The sequence below is a fragment of the Ranitomeya imitator genome, chromosome 6, assembly GCF_032444005.1.
Source record: "Ranitomeya imitator isolate aRanImi1 chromosome 6, aRanImi1.pri, whole genome shotgun sequence".
NCBI lineage: Eukaryota > Metazoa > Chordata > Amphibia > Anura > Dendrobatidae > Ranitomeya > Ranitomeya imitator.
Genome location: NC_091287.1, coordinates 127,050,196 through 127,075,410, shown reverse-complemented (window position 1 = coordinate 127,075,410; position 25,215 = coordinate 127,050,196). Strand labels below are relative to the sequence as shown.

At 43.0% G+C, this 25,215-nt stretch overlaps 1 protein-coding gene across 2 annotated transcripts in view; it reads left to right on the top strand.

Moving 5' to 3' along the window:
• Positions 1-346: 346 nt before the first annotated feature.
• The window catches only part of MRPL3 (mitochondrial ribosomal protein L3), a 104,859-nt gene continuing 79,990 nt past the window's right edge, over positions 347-25,215 (top strand). Inside the window, exons 1-3 of one of the 2 annotated variants that reach the window (XM_069730082.1) lie at positions 347-563; positions 2,096-2,277; positions 12,990-13,081. In XM_069730082.1, the coding sequence (XP_069586183.1) occupies positions 490-563; positions 2,096-2,277; positions 12,990-13,081 (348 nt within the window). In that variant the 5' untranslated portion in view covers positions 347-489. The remainder of the gene's footprint in view (positions 564-2,095; positions 2,278-12,989; positions 13,082-25,215) is intronic. The other variant, XR_011314001.1, reaches the window with a different exon arrangement.

The window sequence follows — 25,215 nt, the reverse complement described above, 5'->3', positions numbered from 1 at the left end:
GACTCGGGAGGGTCGAAGCGTCATATACCGTAACTTCTGGTCGCTTACAGTGTATATATGTTTTGCTCCCCTCGTTATGTCTTGTGAATAAAATTATTTTTTTTGCATAGTAAAAAACGTTAGAGTGTGCGGTGTATTCTAAATTTCTGTTGTTTAGTGTAAGGCATTACTAAGCTTCCATGGAAGACTCATTATTATTATGTAAGCATAGAGTGGTATTATTAATAATATTATATGATAGCGCACTCTGGCTTCAGTCACTGATCGTATTACACACTGTCTGGTCACCTGTAGGGAAGAGGCAGGAGAGCAGCACAGCTACAGCGCAGCCGGAACTTCCCTTCACGAGCATCCTGTTTCCGGGCGGAGGAATAGAGTGACGGACAGGAAGTCTCTGGTGACTTTCTCATGCCTCCGCAAAGGACGAGATACTTGTGCCGGTAGTGCTGTCGCCTGTGCCGGGCATAAGAGGGAACCCACCGGGTGACAATGGCGGGGCTGGGCTGGAGGCTGCTGTCTGCTCGGTGCACGGCGCTGGGCAGGAGCCATGCGTTCAGTGACTGGTGAGTGGAGTGGCAGGTCTGTACACGGTAGTGTGTGGGTATCGCACATGGGGGATGGTCCAGTGCTCCCACTTTTTCCTATATGTCCTTCATTGATAAGTGTCCATCCTCCTCATGCATTGCTGGGGCATGAGGCTGCCAGTCCTCAGCGTGCTCTGCCTGCATCCCATGTGCGGTGCCTTGGTGACAGGTAATGGAGAATGTGTTTGTATGGGGGAGAGCAATCTGCTCCAGAAATGGATTTCACATGACACCTGCACTTCTGTGGGTCAGATTCCAATTTCTGCCACAGAATTACATGTCTCATTTTATGCACTTGCGTCACTACATTTATATTGAGGTCTAAATCTTCGGATATGTCTTACACCCCGCTAGTCAGCAGTTATCGCCTCTGTCAGCAGCTGGATGCAACCAGTGTATGGCTTAGAACAGTACAGCTGTGCACATTGCTTAATGGCTGCTGCCTGGTGCTGCAGATCTGCTTCTTTGTTAATCTTTTCAGCAAGCACTAGCCTCCAGTACCCAGCAGTGAATAACTCCTTCAGGGAATCTGTCAGCCGGTTATTGCTCTGTAATCTGAGGACAGCATGAGGTAGGGGTTAAAATACTGAATCCAGCAATGTGACACTTATCAGGCTGCATGCTGTTGTTTACTTACAATGAAGGTTTTATCACTAGGGCATTATCACTGCGTGGACTAAGGCTCGTGCACCTGCTAGGGAAGCCACGTCACCTCCCCTGATAACAGAATAATGTTAATCTACACTAGTTAGACGTCCGGCCTAAAACAACAAGTCTTACGTCACCCTATGTGACTGCAGACTTGTGAATTCTCACATTGCGCATGCTGTGAGGATTCTCCAGTGTCCGTGCTGGGAGTGTCGGCCATATGACCACAAGTATGCACTATGCATACTGCTGGCCACATTCTGACTAGACATTCGCAGCCCGTAAACAGTCTAGTTGGGTTGTGGCCAGAAGTATGCAAATCGCTTACTTGTGGTTACATGCCATGACATCACTGGCAGTGGAGAATCCTCAGATCACACAGTGAGGATTCACAAGTCTGCAGTCACGTAGAGTGCATGACTGCAGACTTTTCATGTTATACTCAGCAACCGCTTTATGGCTGGGTTCACACAAGTATGTGCAAAATTTTATGTCCAGAAAAAACTGCAGACCTTTCATACATGTGTGATCTATGTGTCTGTTTATTATATCCATACGGCATCTGTTTTTTACATGTCAGATTAGTAAATAAAAAGTCAAGCACAGATTCCTATATTTATAATTGCAAAATATTCTTAAAAAAGCACATGACATGGTTGACATGTTTATGATCCTTTTTTTATGCTCCCTTTGACTTATGATGGGTGAGTCTGGTCTAGAACATTGATCAAAGTCAAGCATGTTGCAATTTTTTTATTTATTTTTTCCATGCAGAACATTTGTCCTTGTGTAAAAACATTCATGTGAACTACCACAGTGACTTGCGATTCCTTGGTGCTGATACTTTGCCTACCTCTCCACAGCTTTACCACCAGTGTCCTGCTAGCCCGATACAACAGCACTGATACCTGGTGGGATGAACATCTCTCCAAACAAAATAAAGAATATATGAAACGAGTGACTTCAGAGGAATTCAGGAATATGACCGCGAGTAAACTTTGTCCTCTGAAGGATGAGCCATGGCCTATAAAGCCCTGGGAACCAGGTAGGTCAGTGGGTTTACATCATATATTGGATTATAGGTAAAGCATCTTCTTTGTTTTCTAATTTTATACAATCAATTTATAGGCAATGTCTTGTCTTTACATTGCCTGATTCATATGTAGGGCACTAGCAAGTTTTGTGTTGTGAGCTTCTTGTACATATGCAAAGTGTGAGAGCATTAAAGCTGAGTTCACACCACGTTTTCCTTTCCTCTTTCCTCTCCGTCAGGGAGTCTCTGAATTTTTGAAAAATGGAATCGAGAGGTTCTGCAGACAAAGCCGTTGTCCTTCAATGGGGCAAAACTACAACAATGACATTTTAGACTCTATTTGGTGTCCTTTCCATCAGTGTCCCAGTCTATTAGTCCAGCACATCAGTATGGTAGACTTTGCTCTTGTGGAACAAAAAAGAACCATGTTTTATTTTGGATTCCTTGTTTTGTTTTTTTGTTGCTAAAATTGAACATGCACAGTTCATCTAACTGCAACTGTAAGGGCTCTGATATGACATGCAGCCTCTTCCTCCATCCCGGAGGGGAAATGTACCGGTATATATTATAGCCAGAAGTGGGAGGACGACACCTGCATGGTATGCACATAGGGAGGAACAGATGCCACAACATTGGATAAAGTAGGGCAGGTGACAGGCATGTTTTTAGGATTTGCTCTGCATACTGCATTTATGTAAGCAGTTGGGGTTCTATATATTTATATATACATTGTGGAATTTCAGTGTTTGTTAAAGGAAATCTGTTAGATATATCAACCACCTCAAAGCGCAAATGTGGTCATGCAGGTCTTGAAAGCTAATTTCATGGACACATTTTTATCTTTTCATTTAAAGTGACCCTCTAATTCATATAAAAGTGAAGCATTGGGTGCCCTGGGTGTAACATAGCACTTGAGCCTCTGCCTCCCAAGGTTGTTTCCCTGCCCATCATCAACTTTGTTAGCTTGATTGATAGCTCACTGATTTCCTTACTGGGCAACTAACGTCACACATACAGCGAGCTATCAATCAAGCGAAGAAGAAGGAGCAAGGTGGGGAAACAAATTCAGGAGGCAGAGGCTTGGGGTGTGCTCTGTCATGGCAAGAATATGTAACGCCTCATTTGTATATGAATTAACCAGTTCTTGGGAATGCAGGAACAGATAAAACATATAAAATAGCCTATTTAGCTTTCAAAGACTTGCATTCCGAAATATGCGGTGCAGGAGAGTTAATCTTACTGATGGATTCCATTTAAAGGGATTATTTCATGTTCATAAATGGTTAAAATTGAAAAGTGCTTGTAAAAATAAGGAACTTTGCGATTTTAACTTTTACAAACCCCTTCACAACCTATGATGTTTAGGTCTGTCATAGACCATGTATCCTCCTTTGATGCAGTCTCCGGCACTGCACCTGCATCTTTTTTGCCCCTAACAGCCGCGGGTGGAATGGCGCTCCACCTGTGGCTGTTAACTGGCGCTTACCTGAAGCGCGTCACTAACCCCGCCCGTCAGCGTCCCTGTCACATGATTGTGGGGATGGAATGACAATCGGGGGTCTGCAGAAGACCCCCCTCCATGCTTGTCATTACTGATCTGCTATGGACCCCGAACTGTGGCCAGTGTTCATAGGACATGATGATTTTTGCTACATATTTAGCAGGGCTGAAGCACTATGTGTAACACAAGCAATCAGACAATTGTAGCTTCAAGTCTCCTAAAAAGACTATTGCATCAAGTAAAATGTAGGAAAAAAATGTTTTTTTTTCAAAAATAAGGCTAGGTTTACATTGCGTTAGTGCAATCCGTTTAGCGGATACGCTAACGGATTGCACTAACGCAATGTCCAAAAAGGGATTGCGTTTGGCTATCCCGCTAGCGCAGATCGCCTATCTGCGCTAGCGAAGAACGGACCCTGAACGCTGCAAGCAGCGTTCGAGGTCCGTTCGAAACTAACGGCACATCGCTGACGCATGCCGAAAATGGCATACGTTAGCGATGCGTTAGCACATTGCAGTCAATGGGTGCGCTAACGGATCCGTTACTTGGCGTTAATTGCGACAATTTCGTAATGTAACGGATTCCGTTAGCGGACACCCACTAACGCAATGTGAACCTAGCCTAAAAGTTCAAATCACCCCCTTTTGCCCCATTCAAAATAAATACCGGTACACATATTTGGTATCTATCAAGATATAAAAATAATTAATTTGATCCGTAAATGGCGTAACAAGAAAAAAAAAAGTTGGTTTGGTAGCATAAAATACAATAAAGGGCGATCAAATCATCATAAACAACCCAAAAGTGGTATCTATAAAGAGGTTGGCTTGGAGTGCAAAAAATAAGCCATCACTCAGTCCCAGATCCTGAAAAAATGGAGACGCTATGGGTCCTGGAAAATAGTGCTTTTTTTTTCCCATCACATAAAAAGATACCAATAACAGTAAAATTAATTGAGACATCAGTAGGTTAAGTGTTTTTGAATATCCATATTGAATCAGGAGCCCCATTAAATGCTCCATATTAAAATATGCCCCATATAATCCTGCATAAAGGGTAATAAGGCCCCCATAAGATGCTCCATACACATTTGCCCAATATAATGCTGCACAATCGTTATGGCCCCATAAGATGATCCATACAGTCCCTTGCCCCCTTGTAGTGCTGCACAAGCGTTATGACCCCATAAGATGCTCCGTACAGTCACTTGCCCCCTTATAGTGCTGCACAAGTGTTATGGCCCCATAAGATGCTCCGTACAGTCAATTGCCCCATATGCTGTGGCTGCGATTAAAAAAAGAAAAAAAAAAAAGAAATCACATACTCCCCTCTCTGTCGCTCAGGACCCCGGCACTTTCACCTGATCCTCGTTCGGGTGCGGCTCCGTCTAGCACTAACGTTCAGCAGAGGGCGCGCACTGACCACGTCATCGCACCCTCTGACCTGAGCGTCACAGCCAGAGGACGCTGATGACGGAGCCGCACCGGAACGAGGAGAGGTAAATATCGCGCAGCGCTGCGCTCCCCCTCCCCGTATACTTACCTGCTCCTGGCGCAGTGCAGTCCCTGCTTCTCCCGGCGCTGCATATTCTTCCTGTACTGAGCGGTCACCGCTTATTACAGTAATGAATATGCGGCTCCACCCCTATGGGAGGTGGAGCCGCATATTTATTACTGTAATGAGCGGTACCATGTGACCGCTCAGTACAGGAAGAATATGCAGCGCTGGAAGAGGTCGGGACCGCGCCAGGAGTAGGTAAGTATAATTAGATAGCCCCCGCTCCCCCTCCCCTGCCGACCCCCGGGTATGACTCGAGTATAAGCTGAGAGGGGGACTTTCAGCCCAAAAAATGGGCTGAAAATCTCGGCTTATACTCGAGTATATATGGTAATTTATTTCAGTTCCTCAATACAAAAACTGAAACTCATATATTTTATATAGTCATTACAAACAGAGTGATCTATTTCAAGTGTTTATTTTTGTTAATCTTATTGATTATGGCTCACAGCCAATGAAAACCCAAAAATCATTATCTCAGTACGTATATACTCGAGTATAAGCTGAGACCCCTAATTTTGCCACAAAAAACTGGGAAAACTTATTGACTCAAGTATAAGCCTAGGGTGGGAAATGCAGGAGCTACTGGTAAATTTCAAAAATAAAAATAGATACCGATAAAATTATAATTAATTGAGGCATCAGTAGTTTTAAATGTTTTCGAATATCTACGGTATATACTCGAGTATAAGCCGAGATATTCAGCCCAAAATTTTGGGCTGAAAGTGCCCCTCTCGGCTTATACTCGAGTCAAGGTGGGTGGCAGGGTCGGCGGGTGAGGGCGCTGAGGTATACTTACCTAGTCCCAGCGATCCTCGCGCTGTCCCTGCCGTCCCACGGTCTTCTGTGCTGTAGCTTCTTCCCCTCTTCAGCAGTCACGTGGGACCGCTCATTACAGAAATGAATAAGCGGCTCCACCTCCCATAGGGGTGGAGCCGCCTATTCATTCCTCTAATCAGCGGTGCCGGTGACCGCTGATAGAGAAAGAAGCTGCGGCACCGAAGACCAGGCAGAGGGACAGCGCGAGGATCGCCAGGACTAGGTAAGTATAGCATATTCACCTGTCCTCGTTCCAGCCGCCGAGCGTCGCTCCATCTTCCCGGCCGGCGCCTCCATCTTCCCGGCGTCTGCGCTCTGACTGTTCAGGCAGAGGGCGCGATGACGCATATAGTGTGTGCGGCGCCCTCTGCCTGATCAGTCAGAGCAGAGACGCCGGGAAGATGGAGGCGCCGGAACGAGACGCCGGGAGCTGCAATCAAGGGAGGTGAGTATGTGTTTTTTTTTTATTGCAGCAGCAGCGGCGGCGGCAGAGATTTATGTGGAGCATCTATGGGGCACACTGAACGGTGCAGGGCACCGTATATGGCACATCTATGGGGCACAGTGAACGGTGCAGAGCACCGTATATGGCACATCTATGGGGCACAGTGAACGGTGCAGAGCACCGTATATGGCACAGCTATGGGGCACAGTGAACGGTGCAGAGCACCGTATATGGCACATCTATGGGGCACAGTGAACGGTGCAGAGCACCGTATATGGCACAGCTATGGGGAAATAATGATCTATTTTTATTTTTGAAATTCACCGGTAAATGCTGCATTTCCACCCTAGGCTTATACTCGAGTCAATAAGTTTTCCCAGTTTTTTGTGGCAAAATTAGGGGGGTCGGCTTATACTCGGGTCGGCTTATACTCGAGTATATACGGTATATTGAATCAGGAGCCCCATATCATGCTCCATACAGTCCATGATGGGCCCCATAAGATGCTCCATACAAAAATATGCCCCATATAATGCTGCACAAAGGTTAATGATGGCCCCATAAGATGCTCCATAGAATATGCCCCATATGCTGCTCCATAAAGGTTGATGGCCCCATAAGATGCTCCATAGCATAATATACCCCATATGCTGCTCCATAATGGTTGATGGCCCCATAAGATTCCCCATAGAATAATATGCCCCATATGCTGCTGCGATTAAAAGAAAAAAAAAATTACATGCTCACCTCGCCGAGTGCCGGTGTCCTGAGCAGGCAGAGACACCTGCACCCTATGGGGGCCAGGTGCCGGCACTTGCAATAGTCACCTGTCCCTGTTCCACTGCCGCGCGCCGCTGTGTCTTCCGGCTCTCTGCAGTGACTGTTCAGGTACAGGGCGTGCACTAACCATGTCAATGCGCTCCCTGACCTGAACGTCACAGCCAGAAGACACGGAAGACACAACGCGGCGGTGGAACGGGGACAGGTGAATATCGCATGGCTCACCCTCCCCGCCATACTCACCCCCTCTCTGCAAGCCCCTGCTTCTCCGATGGTCTCCGCAGCTTGTTCCTGTGTTCAGCGGTCATATGGTACCGCTCATTAAAGTAATGCATATGCTCTCCACTCCTATGGAAGTGGAGGTGCGTCCATAATCATTACTTTAATGAGCGGTACCATATGACCGCTGAACACAGGAAGAGCTGCAGGTGCCAGAGACCATCTGAGAAGCAGAGACGCGTCAGGTGGGGGTGAGTATGATGTGACAGCCGCCACTCCTGCCGCTCCCCCGCCGACCCCTGGGACAATGACTCAAGTATAAGCCGGGAGGGGCACTTTCAGCCTTAAAAAATGGGTTGAAAATCTCGGCTTATACTTGACTATATACGGTAAATTAGAATACTTTATGACACCAGCTTGAAAAATGATTTTAAAATCCAAAATGTTGGCTGACAGAAATATCTGTTCAGTAAATGCACTGAATACATTGTTGGGGCTCCTTTTGCATCAATTACTGCATCAATGTCGCGTGGCATGGAGGCGATCAGCCTGTGGCACTGCTGAGGTGTTATGGAAGCCCAGGTTGCTTTGATAGCAGCCTTCAGGTCATCTACATTGTTGGGTCTGGTGTCTCATCTTCCTCTTGACAATACCCCATAGATTCTCTATGGGGTTAAGGTCAGTTGAGTTTGCTGGCCAATCAAGCATAGCGATACTGTTGTTTTTAAACCAGGTATTGGTACTTTTGACTGTGGACAGGTGCCAAGTCCTGCTGGAGAATGAAATTTCCATCTCCAAAAAGCTTGTCGGCAGAGGGAAGCATGAAGTTATCTAAAATTTCATGGTAGATGGCTGCATTGACTTTGGTCTTGATAAAACACAGTGGACCTACACCAGCAGATGACATGGCTCCCCAAACCATCACTGATTGTGGAAACTTCATACTAGACCTCAAGCAGCTTGGATTGTGGCCTCTCCACTCTTCCTTCAGACCCTGGGACCTTGATTTCCAAGTGAAATGCAAAATTTAGTTTCATCTGAAAACACCTTGGACCACTGAGCAACAGTCCAGTTCTTTTTCACCTTGGCCCAGGTAAGACGCTTCTGGTGTTGTCTATTGGTCATGAGTGGCTTGACACAAGGAATGCGACACTTGTAGCCCATGTCTTGGATACGTCTATGTGTGGTGGCTCTTGGAGCAATGACTCCAGCAGCAGTCCACTCCTTGTGAATCTCCTCCCAATTTTTGAATGGCCTTTTCTTCACAATCATTTTTAGGCTGTGGTTATCCCAGTTGCTTTTGCACCTTTTTTCTACCACACTTTTTCCTTCCACTCAACTTTCGATTAATATGCATGGATACAGCACTCTGTGAACAGCCAGCTTCTTTAGCAATGACCTTTTGTGGCTTACCCTGCTTGTGGAATGTGTCAGTGACTGCCTTCTGGACACCTGTCAAGACAGCAGTCTTCCCCATGATTGTGGAACCTACCGAAACAGACTAAGGGTACCGTCACACAGTGGCATTTTGATCGCTACGACGGCACGATTTGTGACGTTCCAGCGATATATCCGTGACGTTCCAGCGATCTCGCTGTGTCTGACACGCTACTACGATCAGGGACCCCGCTGAGAATCGTACGTCGTAGCAGATCGTTTGAAACTTTCTTTCGTCGTCTAGTGTCCCGCTGTGGCGGCATGATCGCATGGTGTAACAAAGGTGTGCACGATATTGTATACGATGTGCGCATAGTAACCAACGGCTTCTACATCGCACATACGTCATGAAATTATCGCTCCAGCGTCGTACATTGCAAAGTGTGACAGCAGTCTACGACGCTGGAGCGATATTGTTACGATGCTGGAGCGTCACAGATCGTGCCGTCGTAGCGATCAAAATGCCACTGTGTGACGGTACCCGGGGACATTTTTAATCACTTAGGAAGCCTTTGTAGGTGTTTTTGTTAATCTAATTTACTGAGTTAACGACTTTTAGGTTTTCATAGGCTGTAAGCCATAATCATCAACATTAACAGAAATAAACACTTGAAATAGATCACTCTGTTTGTAATGACTTTTTATGAGTTTCACTTTTTGTATTGAAGAACTGAAATAAATTAACTTTTTGATAATATTCTAATTTTGTGAGAAGCACCTGTACATGTTTTCCCATACTACATCCTGAAATAAAAGAAAACCGTACTCACCATTGCAAACAAACATCTAGCGCAATTACTGGTCACTCCAGCCATGAGTCACGCTTATTTGTTAAAATGTAAGTGCACCAAGCTGACCCCCAGATTAGGATAGACCGAAATCGGCTGCTATTTCTGTGGAAATCGCCATGGTAATATCTTAACTCAACATCCAAGTAACTGCTGTGATGGGTGCTATCTGTGATCACTAAAATTACAACAAAAAGCCTTACTGTCACCCTTATTCATTTTCATCTGTAGTACTGCGAGTTGCTGCTAATCGATCTCCCTCTTACTAAATTCCCCTCTGTAATCTATCCTGAATGCAGCAGCCAGGATCATTTCTGTACAGCCGCTACATGTGCCTGCCATTGCATTCTTTGCTCACCCTCAGAATACAGGATAAAGGTATCACAATCACTCACAAAGCTCTCCATAGTTCTGCACTGCCCCACTTCTCCTCTTTCGTCTCTGTCTACCATTCTACCTATTCTAACACCCTCCATAATCAAAATCTACCACTCTCTTCTCCAGGACTTCTCAAGTGCTGTGCCGGTGCTCTGAAATGCTCTACCCCTGACAATCCAAGTGGTTTCTACTATCCACTTTTTATAAGTGCCCTTAAAACATATCTCTGTAAACTATCACCTCACAAATCTAACAATTCCCTGTTCTAATGTCTGAAAAAATATTTTCAGAATCCGGTCCTTTCTATTATCGGTTCCCACAACCTTCATGCACTCAGTAGCAATTTGTATCTGTACTTATAAAGATACTGGTTTATGTCCGGTTCATGCAGCTTTAGTTATATACCTATGTATTATATTAATGGCTGAACCATAAGCACTTTTTAGCTTTTGTGTTCCCTATTTCCTAAATGTGTGAGCAGGACCCTCACTCTGTAAGTTGCCTAATTATGTGTTACTCTGCAATATATTATATTGTTTACAATTCTGAGGGGAAATACATAAAGTTCTGTGGAGTATGTTGGTGCTATAAGAAGTAAAAATTATTCACCCTTAAAATTCACTGTCAATCATGACAGCAGCAATTAACTGATTGGTTTTGGAGAGGGCATCCCATCACTTCATAATCAATTTAACAGTGGATTGCAATACTACAGTATGGAAGAAGGGTGTTACCTGAGAAAATAGGGGAAACAAGGGAACGCTATGTAAGTGTAGTGTTAATAGATGTATAGCCAGAATAAGGTGAGAAAAGCTTATGCTCACCTTGTAGAGTTGTTCAAACAGGCACAACTCTGAAAAGAACAAATTTCCTGAATTAATCCTCGGTGATGGCTTGCTGTCAGCATGGTTACCTTGGACAATTCCTTGAAAAGGATCTAAATGCAGTGAATAAAGATGAAAAGAAACCAAGCTAAGGGCTCTTCCCCTCGATGATACCAAGGCTCCAAAAGTATATATTAACTAAAAGTCTTTTATTTGTAGAAGGCGTCTACCATAAAATTGCTGGACAATGTAAAAATGTTCTAAAAAATATTCTAAAAACACAAAGCGTTTCAACTATCCAGCCTTCATCAGGTGTATGTTTAGCATGAGTCCTAAAACCTATTTATACCTTTTACTAGTATTGGAGGGGGCGGACTGATTGATAGATTTGCTAATTGATAAGTTTCACTTCCCCCTTTCCCCATTCTTTATATCCCTGTGTCAGTGAGTGGTAATGAACCGCCACACACAAAAGCTACAACAAGAATGCCGTAAGGTATCTACAATCGTACATACGATGATACTACAGTATTGCACATGCCAGCCTTGAAAGATAAGAAAGAGGGGTACATGCTGTGGTGCGCAAGGTGGTAATTTTTATTCTTTCTTTGTTTTACACGTGCTGCTCCCCCACATGCAGTATGATTCCCCCACCACAGTACATTCTTCCTCACAGCCCCCCCCCCCACATACACACAGTATGGTGCCTCTCTCAGTACATTTCCACACACAGTATGAGGTCTACACAGCCCTGCACACAGTATCATGGCTCCACAGTAAGTTCTCCCAGACACAGTATAATGCCCCTCAGAATCCTACACACACAGTATGATGCCCCCACAGACTGAGGCCTCCTGAAGTTCACACACACACACACACACACACACACACACACACACACACACGCACACGTTTCAGCAAGGCTTGAATTGGGCAGCTCATTGTTTGCGAAGGACGTATGAATCAAGCCGAAACAAGGTTATCCTGGAAAAACCGTTGATTCCTCATTCTGCTCAGGCAATGTTCCCCAACTCTGAGGACTGTTTTTTCCAGCAGGACAATGCACCATGCCACACAGCTAGGTCAATCAAGGTGTGGATTAAGGACCACCACATCAAATCCTATCATGGCCAGCCCAATCTCCAGACCTGAACCCCATTGAAAACCTCTGGAATGTAATCAAGAGGAAGATGAATAGTCACAAGCCATTAAACAAAGAAGAACTACTTAAATGTTTGTACCAGGAGTGGCAAAAGGTCACCCAAAGGCAGTGTGAAAGACTGGTGGAAAGCATGCCAAGATGCACAGAAGCTGTGATTAAAAATCATGGTTATTCCAAAAAAATATTGATTTCTGAACTATTCCTGAGTTAAAACATTAGTACTGTTTCTAAATTATTATGTACTTTTTTTTTTTTTTGCATTTCTTGAGGTCTGCAAGCAATGCATTTTTTTTGTTATTTTGACCATATCTCATTTTCAGAAAATAAATACAAAATTTATTGCTTGGATCTTTGGAGACCTGTTGTCAGTAGTTTATAGAATAAAAGAACAATTTACATTTTACTCAAAAATATAACTATTAAGAGAAAAATCAGACAAACTAAAAATTTTAAAGTGGTCTCTTAATTTTTGCTGGAGCTGTGTGTACCACATATACATCCACCAAGGACTTTCATAGCAACCAACATGACTTCATTTCTAAAGACGGGCTGTCTACCTTATAGCAATCTCTTCATGGCTTAAATTTACTGGCTTTGTTTCTTTAGATAATCATGTGTACAGCATGGAGCAGAGTCTTAGGGCATTACACGACTGTCTTCGTTCTGTGATTCATTCCGTCTTGCTCCTCATCACTAGGTCTTGCATTATGTCTGTCACAGTGTATCAGTTTTGGCTCATTCTTTAATACATCTCCTGTCACTGATTCTGTTGTGTGATTTGTACATCCTAATATAACACCACTTTGTATTACAGGCTCCAACAGGGTTGGTGTAATAGCAGTTAAGCTAGGAATGATGCCAATATGGACCAAATCTGGGGAAAAGCATGCAGTTACTATGTTGCAAGTAAGATAAATTTTATTGTTTTCTTTCAGTGACATTTTTATTTTTGCTAGCCAAAAGTCTCACTAAAGAAGCCCTCCCATTAACTTTTTTCCCCTAAGCCTGTGTTAATGTGTATATAGTGTGGGGTGTTAATATAGTCACCTAGCGCCATCTTGTCTGGTATCCAGCGCATCTGTGATCCTCTTCTGAGTGACATCATTGCTTTTAGCCTCTGACTCGCTCCATGTGTGTATGTGTGAGCCATAAGACTCTTGTACAATGTAAGCCTATGGGGACTTGTTCTGACGCTCCATAGTCAAGGGGGGAGAAAACCCTCATGGGAGTGCTTCTTTAAAAGGAATCTGTCAGTATGATCAACCCCCTAAGCCATATATGGACATGTTCATTAAATAAAATGTAATAGTGACACTTTAAAAAAAAAAAAAAAAAAAATTGTAAAAGTCACAAAATAATGAAAAAAAATATATAAAATAAATACACTGCTCAAAAAACTAAAGAGAACACTTAAACAACAGAATATAGCTCCAACTAAATCAAACTTCTGTGAAATCAAACTGTCCACTTAGGAAGCAACACTGTTTGACAATCAGTTTCACCTGCTGTTGTGCAAATGGAATAGACAACAGATGGAAATTATTGGCAATTATTAAGACACACTCAATAAAAGAGTGGTTCTGCAGGTGGGAACCACAGACCACATCTCAGTACCAATGCTTTCTGGCTGATTTTTTGGTCACTTTTGAATGTTGGTTGTGCTTTCACACTCGTGGTAACATGAGACGAACTCTACAACCCACACAAGTGGCTCAGGTAGTGCAGCTCTTCCAGGATGGCACATCAATGCGAGCTGTGGCAAGAAGGTTTGCTGTGTCTGTCAGCGTAGTGTCCAGAGGCTGGAGGTGCTACCAGGAGACAGGCCAGCACAGCGGGAGACGTGGGGGGGCCATATGAGGGCAACAACCCAGCAGCAGGACCGCTACCTCAGCCTTTGTGCAAGGAGGAACAGGAGGAGCCCTGCCAGTGCCCTGCAAAATGACCTACAGCAGGCCACAAATGTGCATGTGTCTGCACAAACGGTTAGAAACCGACTACATGAGGATGGTCTCAGGGCCCGACGTCCACAGATGGGGGTTGTGCTCTCGGCCCAACACCATGCAGGGCGCTTGGCATATGCCACAGAACACCAGGATTGGCAAATTTGCCACTGGCAGTTGGCACCCTGTGCTCTTTACAGATGAAAGCAAGTTCACACTGAGCACATGTGACAGACCTGACAGCCTGGAGACACCGTGGAGAGCAATCTGCTGCCTGCAACATCCTTCAGCATGACCGGTTTGGCAGTGGGTCAGTAATGGTGTGGGGTGGCATTTCTTTGGAGGGCCGCACACCTCCATGTGCTCGCTAGAGGTTGCCTGACTGCCATTAGGTACCGAGATGAGATCCTCAGACCCCTTGTGAGACCATATGCTGGTGCGGTTGGTCTTGGGTTCCTCTTAATGCAGGACAATGCCAGACCACATGTGGCTGGAGTGCCAGCAGTTCCTGCAAGATGAAGGCATTGAAGCCATGGACTGTTTCCCTCCCCCCATTCCCCAGACCTGAATCCGATTGAACACATCTGGGACATCGTGTCTCGCACCATCCACCAACGTCCCATTGCACCACACACTGTCCAGGAGTCGGCGGTTGCTTTAGTCCAGGTCTGGTAGGAGATCCCTCAGGAGACCATCCACCGCCTCATCAGGAGTTTGCCCAGGCATTGTAAGGAGAGATTATACAGGCACGTGGAGGCCACACACACTACTGAGTATCATTTCCTTGTCTTGAGGCATTTCCACTTAAGTTGGATCGACCTGTAACTTCATTTTCCACTTTGATTTTGAGCATCATTCCAACTCCAGCCCTCCGTGGTATATTAGTTGTGATTTTACATTGATCATTTTTAGGTTTTATTGTTCACAACACTTGCCACTATGTAATGAATTAAGATTTACAACTGGAATATTTCATTCAGTGATATCTAGGATGTGGGATTTCAGTGTTCCCATTATTTTTTTGAGCAGTGTATTTTTATGAAAAAAGTATGCATATTTCATATCGCTACGTCCAGAACAACCCAACCTTTAAAACTATCACCCTAGGTAACCCCTGCAGTGAACACTGTGAAAAATAAATAAATGAAAAACAAAAGGCAAACTATGCTTTATCATGCTGCCAAATAAAAAGCGCAATAAAATGTGATCTAAAAGACGAATGTAAATAAAAATGGTATAGCTGAAAATGTCATCTTGTCCCACAAAAAAACAAGCCACCACACTGTATCAACGGAAAACTAAAAGTTTATATCTCTCAGAATAAAGCGATGCAAAAATAATTATTTTCTCATCACAGATCAAAATTGTAAGGTTCTGTGAACACCTGTTGGTTCAAGGTGCTCACCACACACCTAGATAAATTCCTTGAGGGGTCTAGTTTCCAAAATGGAAATGTAAGCATATCAGGAGCTTTCCAAGCGCAACATGACGACCGCAGATCATTCCATCAGTCTGCATTCCAAAGTGTCATTATTTCCTTTCTGAGCCCTGCCGTGCTCCCATACAGTAGTTTTTCCCCACATATGGGGTATCTCAGGAGAAATTGCACAACAAGTTCTGTTGGCAATTTTCTCCTGTTACCCTTGTGAAAAAAAATTGGGGGCTTAAAACATTTCCACCCTTTAGTTCCTTTCCGGTGGTACAAAAGGGTGTTTGCTTTGTTTAACCTAATAAAGCTTTTGCGATGGGTGCGCAAAGTTCGGATGGCACATGCATGGTCTGTGTACCGTCCTTTTCTCTTTTTTTTTTTTTCAACAGAGTGCTGTATCCAAACATATTAATGGAAAGTTGAGTGGAAGGGAAAAGTGTGGTAGAAAAAGGTGCACAAGCAATCGGGATAACTGCAGCCTTGAAAGGATTAAGAATAGGTCATTCCAAAATTTGTGTTTGTAAATGTATTTCCTGAACATACATTTCAGTAGGCCAACATTTCAGATTTTAAAATCATTTTTCAAGCTGGTGTTATAAAGTAATTTACTGAGATAAGAGATAACTTCTGGGTTTTCATTGACTGTAAGCTATAATTGTCAACGTTAACAGAAACAAACACTTGGTATAGATCACTCTGTTTGTAATGACTCTATTTAATACATGAGTTTGATTTTTTTTGTATTAAAGAACTGAAATAAATTAACTTTTTGAAATTCTAATCTAGTGAGACGTGTGTAAAATATATATATATATATATATATCTACATATATATATCTAATATATAAAGCTGAATGTGTGTGTATGTATGTATGTCCGGGATTGGCATCTGCACCGTCGCAGCTACAGCCACAAAATTTTGCACAGTCACACATCTGGACCCCGAGAGCGTCATAGGCTATGTTGTGAGGTGAAATTTTAACCCTGCGCTTTCCAATTCACCAAACAATTTTGTCCCTATCTACATAATGGGGAAAAAGTGAAAGGAAAAGTGTTGGAGGCAAATTGACAGCTGCCAGATGTGAACAAGGGGGACTTACAGAATGAGAGCGATGGCGCCAAAGAGTATATACCGTACAGTTGCTAAGGTGGGGCCCCGACATGGGATACTCACCACACACGGGGATATGAACACACACACAAAATGCGCCACACACTACCACGTGCTTGAACACCTATTACCCTCAGCACACATTTCACCACACATACACAAACCTCGCCACATAATAGTCGAAACACAAAAGTCGCCGCTCAAAACTCGCCACGTGCAAAAACTAGGCTCACGCAAAACTCGCCACAAGTGCAAAACTCACCTCATGGAAAACTCACCACACGCAAAACTTGCACACGCGGAAAAATTGCCACATGCACAAAAGTTGCAACACATGCAAAAGTTGCCTCACACAAGACTTGCACATACTCAAAAGGCACCACACATAAAACTCGCCACACGCAAAACTTGGCATGCACAAAACTTGCTGCACACAACTTGCTACACTAACCTGTCACATGCAACTCGACACACAAAAAGTTGCTACACGCATGTCCCCACACAAAACTCATCTCACAAAAGTCGCTACATGCATGTCGCTACACGCAACTCAACACACACAACTTGACAAACAAAACTCGCCCTAAAACACACACAAGTCTGGTATTATCCTTCAAAAATAAAAATCTGATTAATAAGCAGACAAACTACAAGAGCAACAAATGTACCATATGGGAAATACGGCAGCTGTCAGTCACATGACCTGTCTATTATGTGTATGTGTGAGCTAATATATACAGCCAGGGTGAGGGCTTCGTGTTGGCTAGGGATTTATCAGGCTGCCAATTTAGCTTACAAATACTGAGGTAAAAATACTGAGCAAATAACGTGTGAATGAGGTCTAATACAGGAGGAGATGACACACAGGTATATACTATATACAGGAGAGATGACACAGGTATATATATACTATATACAGGAGGAGATGACACAGGTATATACAGGAGGAGATGACACAGATATATACTATATACAGGAGATGACACACAGGTATGTACTATATACAGGAGGAGATTACACACAGGTATATACTATATACAGGGGAGATGACACACAGGTATATACTATATACAGGAGGAGATGACATACAGGTATATACTATATATAGGAGATGATGACATACAGGTATATACTATATACAGGAGACGACATACAGGTGTATACTATATATAAGGGAGATGACAAACATGTATATACTGAGGTGAAAATGAAAAGGTGTGAGTGCAAAATGAGAGGAGTGAGGGAAAATAGTGGAGTGATTGGAAAATGATAGATGTGAGGTCGAAATGACAAGTGTTAGGGGGGAATGAGAGGAGTGAGGGAGAAAATGAGAGGTGTGAGGGGGAAAATGAAAGATGTGATTGGGAAAATGAGAGGCGTGATGGGAAAATAAGAGAAGTGAGGTGCTATAACTAACCACAGATATTTACTCTGCCCAGGCAACGCCGGGCTCTTCAGCTAGTATGTGTATATATATATATATATATATATATATATATATATATATATATATATATATATATATATATATATATATATATATATATATATATATATATATATATATATATATATATATATTGTATTACCTCTCACATTGCCCTATTGACCAAAAAATAAAAAGTTTGGGTCTGGATAGAAGGGGAGCAAAAAAAAACGGAAAATGGTCTGGGGGGTTAAACGTCTAAAAGAAATGTCAAAACGCTAAACTGACATTTTTCCGTTTCTGAAATCCTAAAATGATGCTAATTAAACCAGCGTACAAAAAAGAAGAAATTATTGAAATATTTATTTATTCTTTATATTTTCTATTTTTTGTACGCTCGTTTTGTCCAAATTCTAAGTGTGATGAAATTGCAAAAAAAAAAGTGCAATTCCACTGTTGTTTTTTTTAATAACCATGTTCACTGCTAAAACTGACCTGCCCTTATGATTCTCCAGGTCTGTATGAGTTCAGACACCAAACATGTATAGATTCTTTTTATTTATTTTTTTATTTAGGTAGTTAAACAAATTTTATTTTTTTTGTTCTTTTAAATGGCACCATTTTCCGAGACCTGTAGCATCTCTTTTTTTCAGAATCTGGGTTTGGGTGAGGACTTATTTTTGGATGTTTTTAATGGTTACATTTTTGGTATAGATACAATGTTTTTGATCGCCTGTTATTGCATTTTATTGCAATGTAGCAGCGACCAGAAAAACGTAAGTCTGGCGTATTTTAGTTTTTTTTTTTCTCGTTATGCTGTTTAGCGATCAGGTTAATTCTTATTGATCGGGCGATTCTGAACACGGCGATACCAAATATGTGTATATTTGATTTTTTTTGTTTTGAATGGGGCAAAAGGGGGGTGATTTTGAACTTTTTTATATTTTATTTTTAAAAACCTTTTTCACTTTTTGCATGCTTCAATAGTCTCCATGGGAGACTAGACGCTGCAGTACTTTGATTGCCTCTGCTATACGCAGGCGATGATGATATCATCTATGTGTAGCAAAAATGCTCACTTGCTAAGAGCACTGACCACGGGGCGGCGCTCATAGGAATCTGGCAGTAACAACCACAGAGGTCTGCTGAAGACCTCTGGTTGTCATGCCGACCTATCAGTGACCCGTGATCATGTGATGGGGTATGCAATAGGCGGGATTAGTAATGCGCTTCCTGTACGCTTGTGTTAACAGCTGCGGGTGGATCGTGATTCCACCCGCAAATGTTATGGGCAAATGTCAGCTGTGTAGATCGGCTGTCATGTGCCCAGAAAGTTGCAGGTTCAGCTCCGGTGCCTGCACCAAATAGGGGGAGTCCGACGTGTGTACTATTACGGCACATGTCGGAAAGGGGTTAACGTGCCGTTTAAATAGTTTAACATCTTGTTGGATTGGACTTTTATGGACACAATGTCAACCAGTATTTTTTTTTTTTTTTTTAACTTTGAAAAGGTGGGTGATTTAAACTTTATTTTTTTAAAGGGAATCTGTCATTCCTACTCCCCCCCCCCCCCCCTTCCCTTGGACGTATATGAGCTATTAATATGGGCATAGAGATAATGGAAACGTTAAATTAGTCCTACCTGTTAGTGGTCATATTGTTGAAAAATGTTGTGTTCTGTCTTTATGCTAATGATTTCTTCCAGGCTTTGGGGCGTGTTGTACCTGGAAGAAATCCTTGCCTCCTGTCTTCATTGTAATACTACCCCCTCCCATGCACGTCAATTGTGGCGCCGGAATCCCGCACCTGCACACTGCACCCCCTCAAAAATCCATACCTTTTCCTCCTTTCTATAAGCGCTGCATTCAGGGATTTTCTGCATAGGTGTGTCACTGTGACTTCCTGCATGCGTGACGATTAGGTGCTCTCCCCACCTTGCTTCCTTCACAGTCATTGCTAGGAGCCATATGTACAGTACATAGGGATGACTATGCAGGGGGTAATTGGGGAGAGCACCTTTATCGTCGCACACACCTTAGGTCACTGGAGCTGAAGTCGCCTGTGCCTGAATGCAGTGCCCAGAGGAGGGAGGAAAAGGTATGGATTGTGGAGGGAGTGCAGGAGCGGGATTCCGGGGGTCACAACTGATGTGCATGGGAGGGGGTAGTATTGCAATGAAGTCAGGGATTTCTTCCAGGCACCACACGCTCCTTCACATAAGGAAATAAAATACGATTTCTATACAGTAAGACTAATATGAGGCTTACAGGTAGGACTAGTGTAACATTTCTATTACCTGTATGCCCACATTGATAGGTCATACATCTTGGGGGTGGGGGGGCTGGCAGATTCCCTTTTAACACTTTTTTTTTCTTTAATCATACACTTCTAGACCTTGAACCTGTACATTTCTTGCTTATGCTAAATACTACAATACTAAAGTATTGCGGTATATAGGCTGGCGCTTCATTGGAGGACCTATATAGCAGCCACGGGAACCTTCATTTGGCTCTCGGCTGCAATGGTGAGTAAGGCTAGTGGGTTTCATGCGTGCATCGGCAACCTGGCCATTTAACTGATGCTGACCATCATTAACAGCATCAGTTAAGTGGTGTTCAAAAGTCCTGCATAGGCGTGAAGAAAACTGTATGTTTCATACTTCTGCATCTTTACAGTGAAACTGGTGGAACATATGTTTTTGTAATCCCTCATTGTATGCCATACTCATTTTTGAATGTCCCAAGTGTATAAATTGTTATGGTATGTGCATTTTTGATAATTTTTTTTACAGCATAACCATACCTACACTAGTACAGTGTGTAGAATGGTGAACAGGTTTCTAAGTTCATTAACTTCCAATGCAAGTTCACACAGACTTAAATTTTACTTTTTAAGATGTATTATTTTTTATTTAATTCAGAGTGTTGAGCAGAAGGCAGCATTTTCTTATTAAGGATGTCTATGTATTTTTTTGCATTAACCATACCCTCCACAATATGAAGCCTTCCAACACCATTGGCTGCCATACAGCCCCAGACCATTACTTTCATCGGATGTTTCACAGAGGAGCTCAAACACTCTGGCTTGTACTCTTCATGTGGGAACCTTCTCACATAAGACTTGCCATCATTTCCTAAAATGCAAAAAGTGCTTTCATCACTAAATAGCACTTTTTCCCACTCCTCCTTCCTCCATTTTAACTATTTCAATGCCCACAGTTTTCGCCTTTGTCTTTGTATGGCTGTCATCAATGGCTTCTTTCGGGCCTTGCACCCTCTCAATCCTGCTTCCAAACATCTCTTCCTAACAGTTGATGTTGCTACCTCAATATTGCACTTTTCTTGCCATTCTCGCAGAAGTTGAGGAGAGGTGAGCTTTCGATTGGCAAGGGATGTTCTTATCAGTACTCTATCCTCCCTTTTAGTTGACTTTCTGGGCCGACCAGATCTGGGCCTGTCCTGGGTAATTCCAAGCTGCTTATGTTTCTGCAAAATTCTTACAACTGTACTCTGATTACAGCCGACCTTCCTTGCGATCTGGGGGCCAGTATAACCCTCTTCATGTAGCACCACAACTCGCACACAATCCTCCGCTGACAAAAATCTGAAGGCTCCCATCATAGAACTCTACAGTATGATTCACTAGATAGACCAACAGACAAAACAAACAAAGCAGCAGATGTGATTGGCTGCCATATCCAGGTTATGATTGGTCACAAGAACCTCATCTGTGATTGGCTAATTTTGGATCTGAAGCTGTACAATGTTTATATTGTTGCAATAATTTCAGGCAAAACTGCTTCAAAAGCTAAGAATATTACAGGGAAAGAATGCAAAATTGTATTCTGAACAAAACGATATATAATATGTCATATTAGCATCGAAAATATTCGACAGAAAACGTTTAAAACTTGAAAAATCAATCAATTTATCCTATGCAGGACTTTTGAACACCACTGTAAGTGGTTAAACAGCAGCCATTTGCGCTAGGAAGCTGCGATGTCTGCTGTTACGGACAGATGCTAGCTGTATAACACAGATATTTATTTTGAACCCAGGACCCCTGTGCAAGGCTGCAGTGCTAACCACTGAGCCACCCTGCTGCCCAAAGCTGGAATCATCTGGATGTGGTACCGTCCTGATCCCATTCTGTTCACCCCTTTGAACCTATATGATATAACAAAAATTTAGATGTTCCTAAAGGGGTTAATAACATTGTCAGTATCTGATTTTCTTGTTTTCTGTCTTTCCTTTTTCTTTAGTGTTTAGTAGAAGAATGATCTGTTCCTACATTGAAACCACTTGTTTTGTTGTGGTAATGATCTGGACTGCAGGGGGGATTAAGGTCGTATGGTAGACCCAAACATTAATGTTAAAAATCATATGCTTCTATAATTCTGTTTTTCATCGATGTGGTGACCACGTCTTGGGGAAGTAATCTGAGTATTAGCAGTTGGAGTGCAGTAATCAAAGGCTCAATCGTTCCTTTCATTTTTCATGACAATACTGACAGCAGTGACTGCTGCGGATATGGAAGAAGGATTACATCGTTCATCACAACGTCACCACAAAACTAAAGTTTTCCAAAAGTCGACACTGATTAAAAGTGACACTTTTTATTTGTTTACTGCAAAATAAAAAAACTGCTTTCCGTACCCTGCTCCTGAGACATCTCCTGCCGTAAATGATTGGCAGTCACATTTAGTCTGGCAGGTTCCCAGTGAATGCTGCTGCACACGGGTGCTGGGAAATGGAAGTGTGAAATCTTCTATTGTTACCCAGCTTCATATTTTATTCCTGTTTTAATCCAGAGATACTGTATCTGTAATCGTGCTTTGTCACATTTGGTTAAATCCAAAAGGAAATTAGGTCTGAAAGAATCATTTAAAGCAACAGTGCCACCTACCTGCGTGATCATTTTTGGTATAAAATACCAAGGCAAGAACTAGGAGATCCACAATGTTTTATTTTACCTTTTTGAATTTTTACATTGGGGAATTGCATTACTTCCAGTTCTGTTACCTCTAATTCCGAAATTAGTGTTTGAAGCTGGGATGATTCTGGTAATAAAGGAGAGCAATTGCCATAATATCATTTCTGCGACTGCTTTCCTGTTAGCTCTTCACAGCCTTAGTGGTCTGTCATCGTAGAAAGTGACTGACAAGGGGATGGCCATTGCTGCAGCTCTTCTGCTCCTCATATGTATAGTGGTGTATACAGGCTCATGGAAAAATATCATCTGTATTCTTCTGATGGTGCTGTAGAGACCAGACATGGCTTACTTGTTTCCCCATGTCTGTTCTCAATGCTCATAATGTAGTTCCATAATAATTCATACTCCTTATGTTTGCATTGTACAGCCAGATTGCAGGGTTATAGGATTAGAGGGAATCTGTCAACGTTTTTTTGTTTTCTATTTATTCTGAAAGCTACATAATGTAGGGTCAAAGAGCTAATTACAGTATTGCGTCACGTGATCAACACCTTGCTGTTATTTCAATATAATATCTGTTTTATCAGCAGGAGATTAACATTGTAGGACTAGATCTCACGTGCACTGTGGTCCTACTAATCTGTGTAATCCCGCCCCCAGCCCTGGAAGGGAAGCTGCCTATCGTGGGTGTGGGTAGTGATATACACAGCGCAGCTTTCATAGCGCTACTACATCTACAATGGAGAAAATGGGAATTTTCTCAATACTGCACCAATCGGTCCAGTAAGTGGTACATCGCTGAAATCAGGCTCTCTGTCACTACATTATGGTGCTCTAAGATTCTATAGCATCAACCTGCTGACAAATTCCCTTTTAAAATGCATTTTTTTCTCCTGTAGAAACACTATTTACTTAGGAAAATAAATGATCTACAGACTGCCCTACTCTATTGTTTCAAGATGACTAGGGACTCGTAAAACTGCTCCAGTACATGAGGCAGTGGTTTTGGTCTACTTTAAAGGGAATCTGTCACCCCAAAATTTGCCTATAAGCTAAGGCCGCCGGCATCAGGGGCTTATCTACAGCATTCTGTAATTCTGTAGATAAGCCCCCGATGTATCCTGAAAGATAAGAAAAACAAGTTAGATTATACTCCCCTGGGGGGGTGGTCCTGGTCCGGTCCGATGGGCGCCGCAGGTCCAGCGCATCCCATCTTCATGCGATGATGTCCTCTTTTTTGCTTCCTGCCGCGGCTCCGGCGCAGGCGTACTTTGTCTGCCCTGTTGAGGGCAGAGCAAAGTACTGCAGTGCAAAGGCCTCGGGAAAGGTCAGAGAGGCCCTGCGCACTGCAGTACTTTGCTCTGCCCACAACAGGGCAGACAAAGTACGCCTGCGCCGGAGCCGCGTCAGGAAGCAAAAAAGAGGACGTCATCGCATGAAGATGGGATGCGCTGGACCTGTGACGCCCATCGGACCAGACCGCAGCGGGACCTCCCCTGGGTGAGTATAATCTAACTTGCTTTTCTTATCTTTCAGGATACATCAGGGGCTTATCTACAGCATTACAGAATGCTGTAGATAAGCCCCTGATGTCTGTGGCCTTAGCTTATAGGCGAATTTTGGGGTGACAGATTCTCTTTAATAAGCCATATTGATGTGTTCTACATTTTGCAATGCATAGAGCAATTTGTTACCACAGTGGCCACATGTTACACCTCAGTAAATGGGATTTTTATGAAATCTCATTCATATGATGCAATTGAAAACTTCACTGTTTTTCGAGTGAAATGCAGTTTTTAAAGCTACATGTAACCTACTGGTTATTGACTTGTGACTTTTGTTGTGATTTTCCACTTTTTTACAACTATCTTTACATAACCATGACCAGCACTGCATCTCTTTAATAGGCAAAGAAACCTTGAATCCAACAATGTATCACTTGGTTTACTGGGTGCAAGGCTTCTGGCACACAGTGTTTAGATTTAGCAACGTAGCAGAGCTCAGGAAGCTTCCCCCGCCCCCACCAGGCTCTCTATGTATATAGTCTATTGACAGTGAGCTGCTTATCACCGAAGGGGGTGGAATCAGACTAGCACTCAAGTGCATATCAGACCTGGCAGTGGTCATGTTCTAGTGATAAAACTTTCATTGTAAGTAAGGCCTCTTTCACACTTCCGTCGTTTGGCATCCGTCGCAATCCGT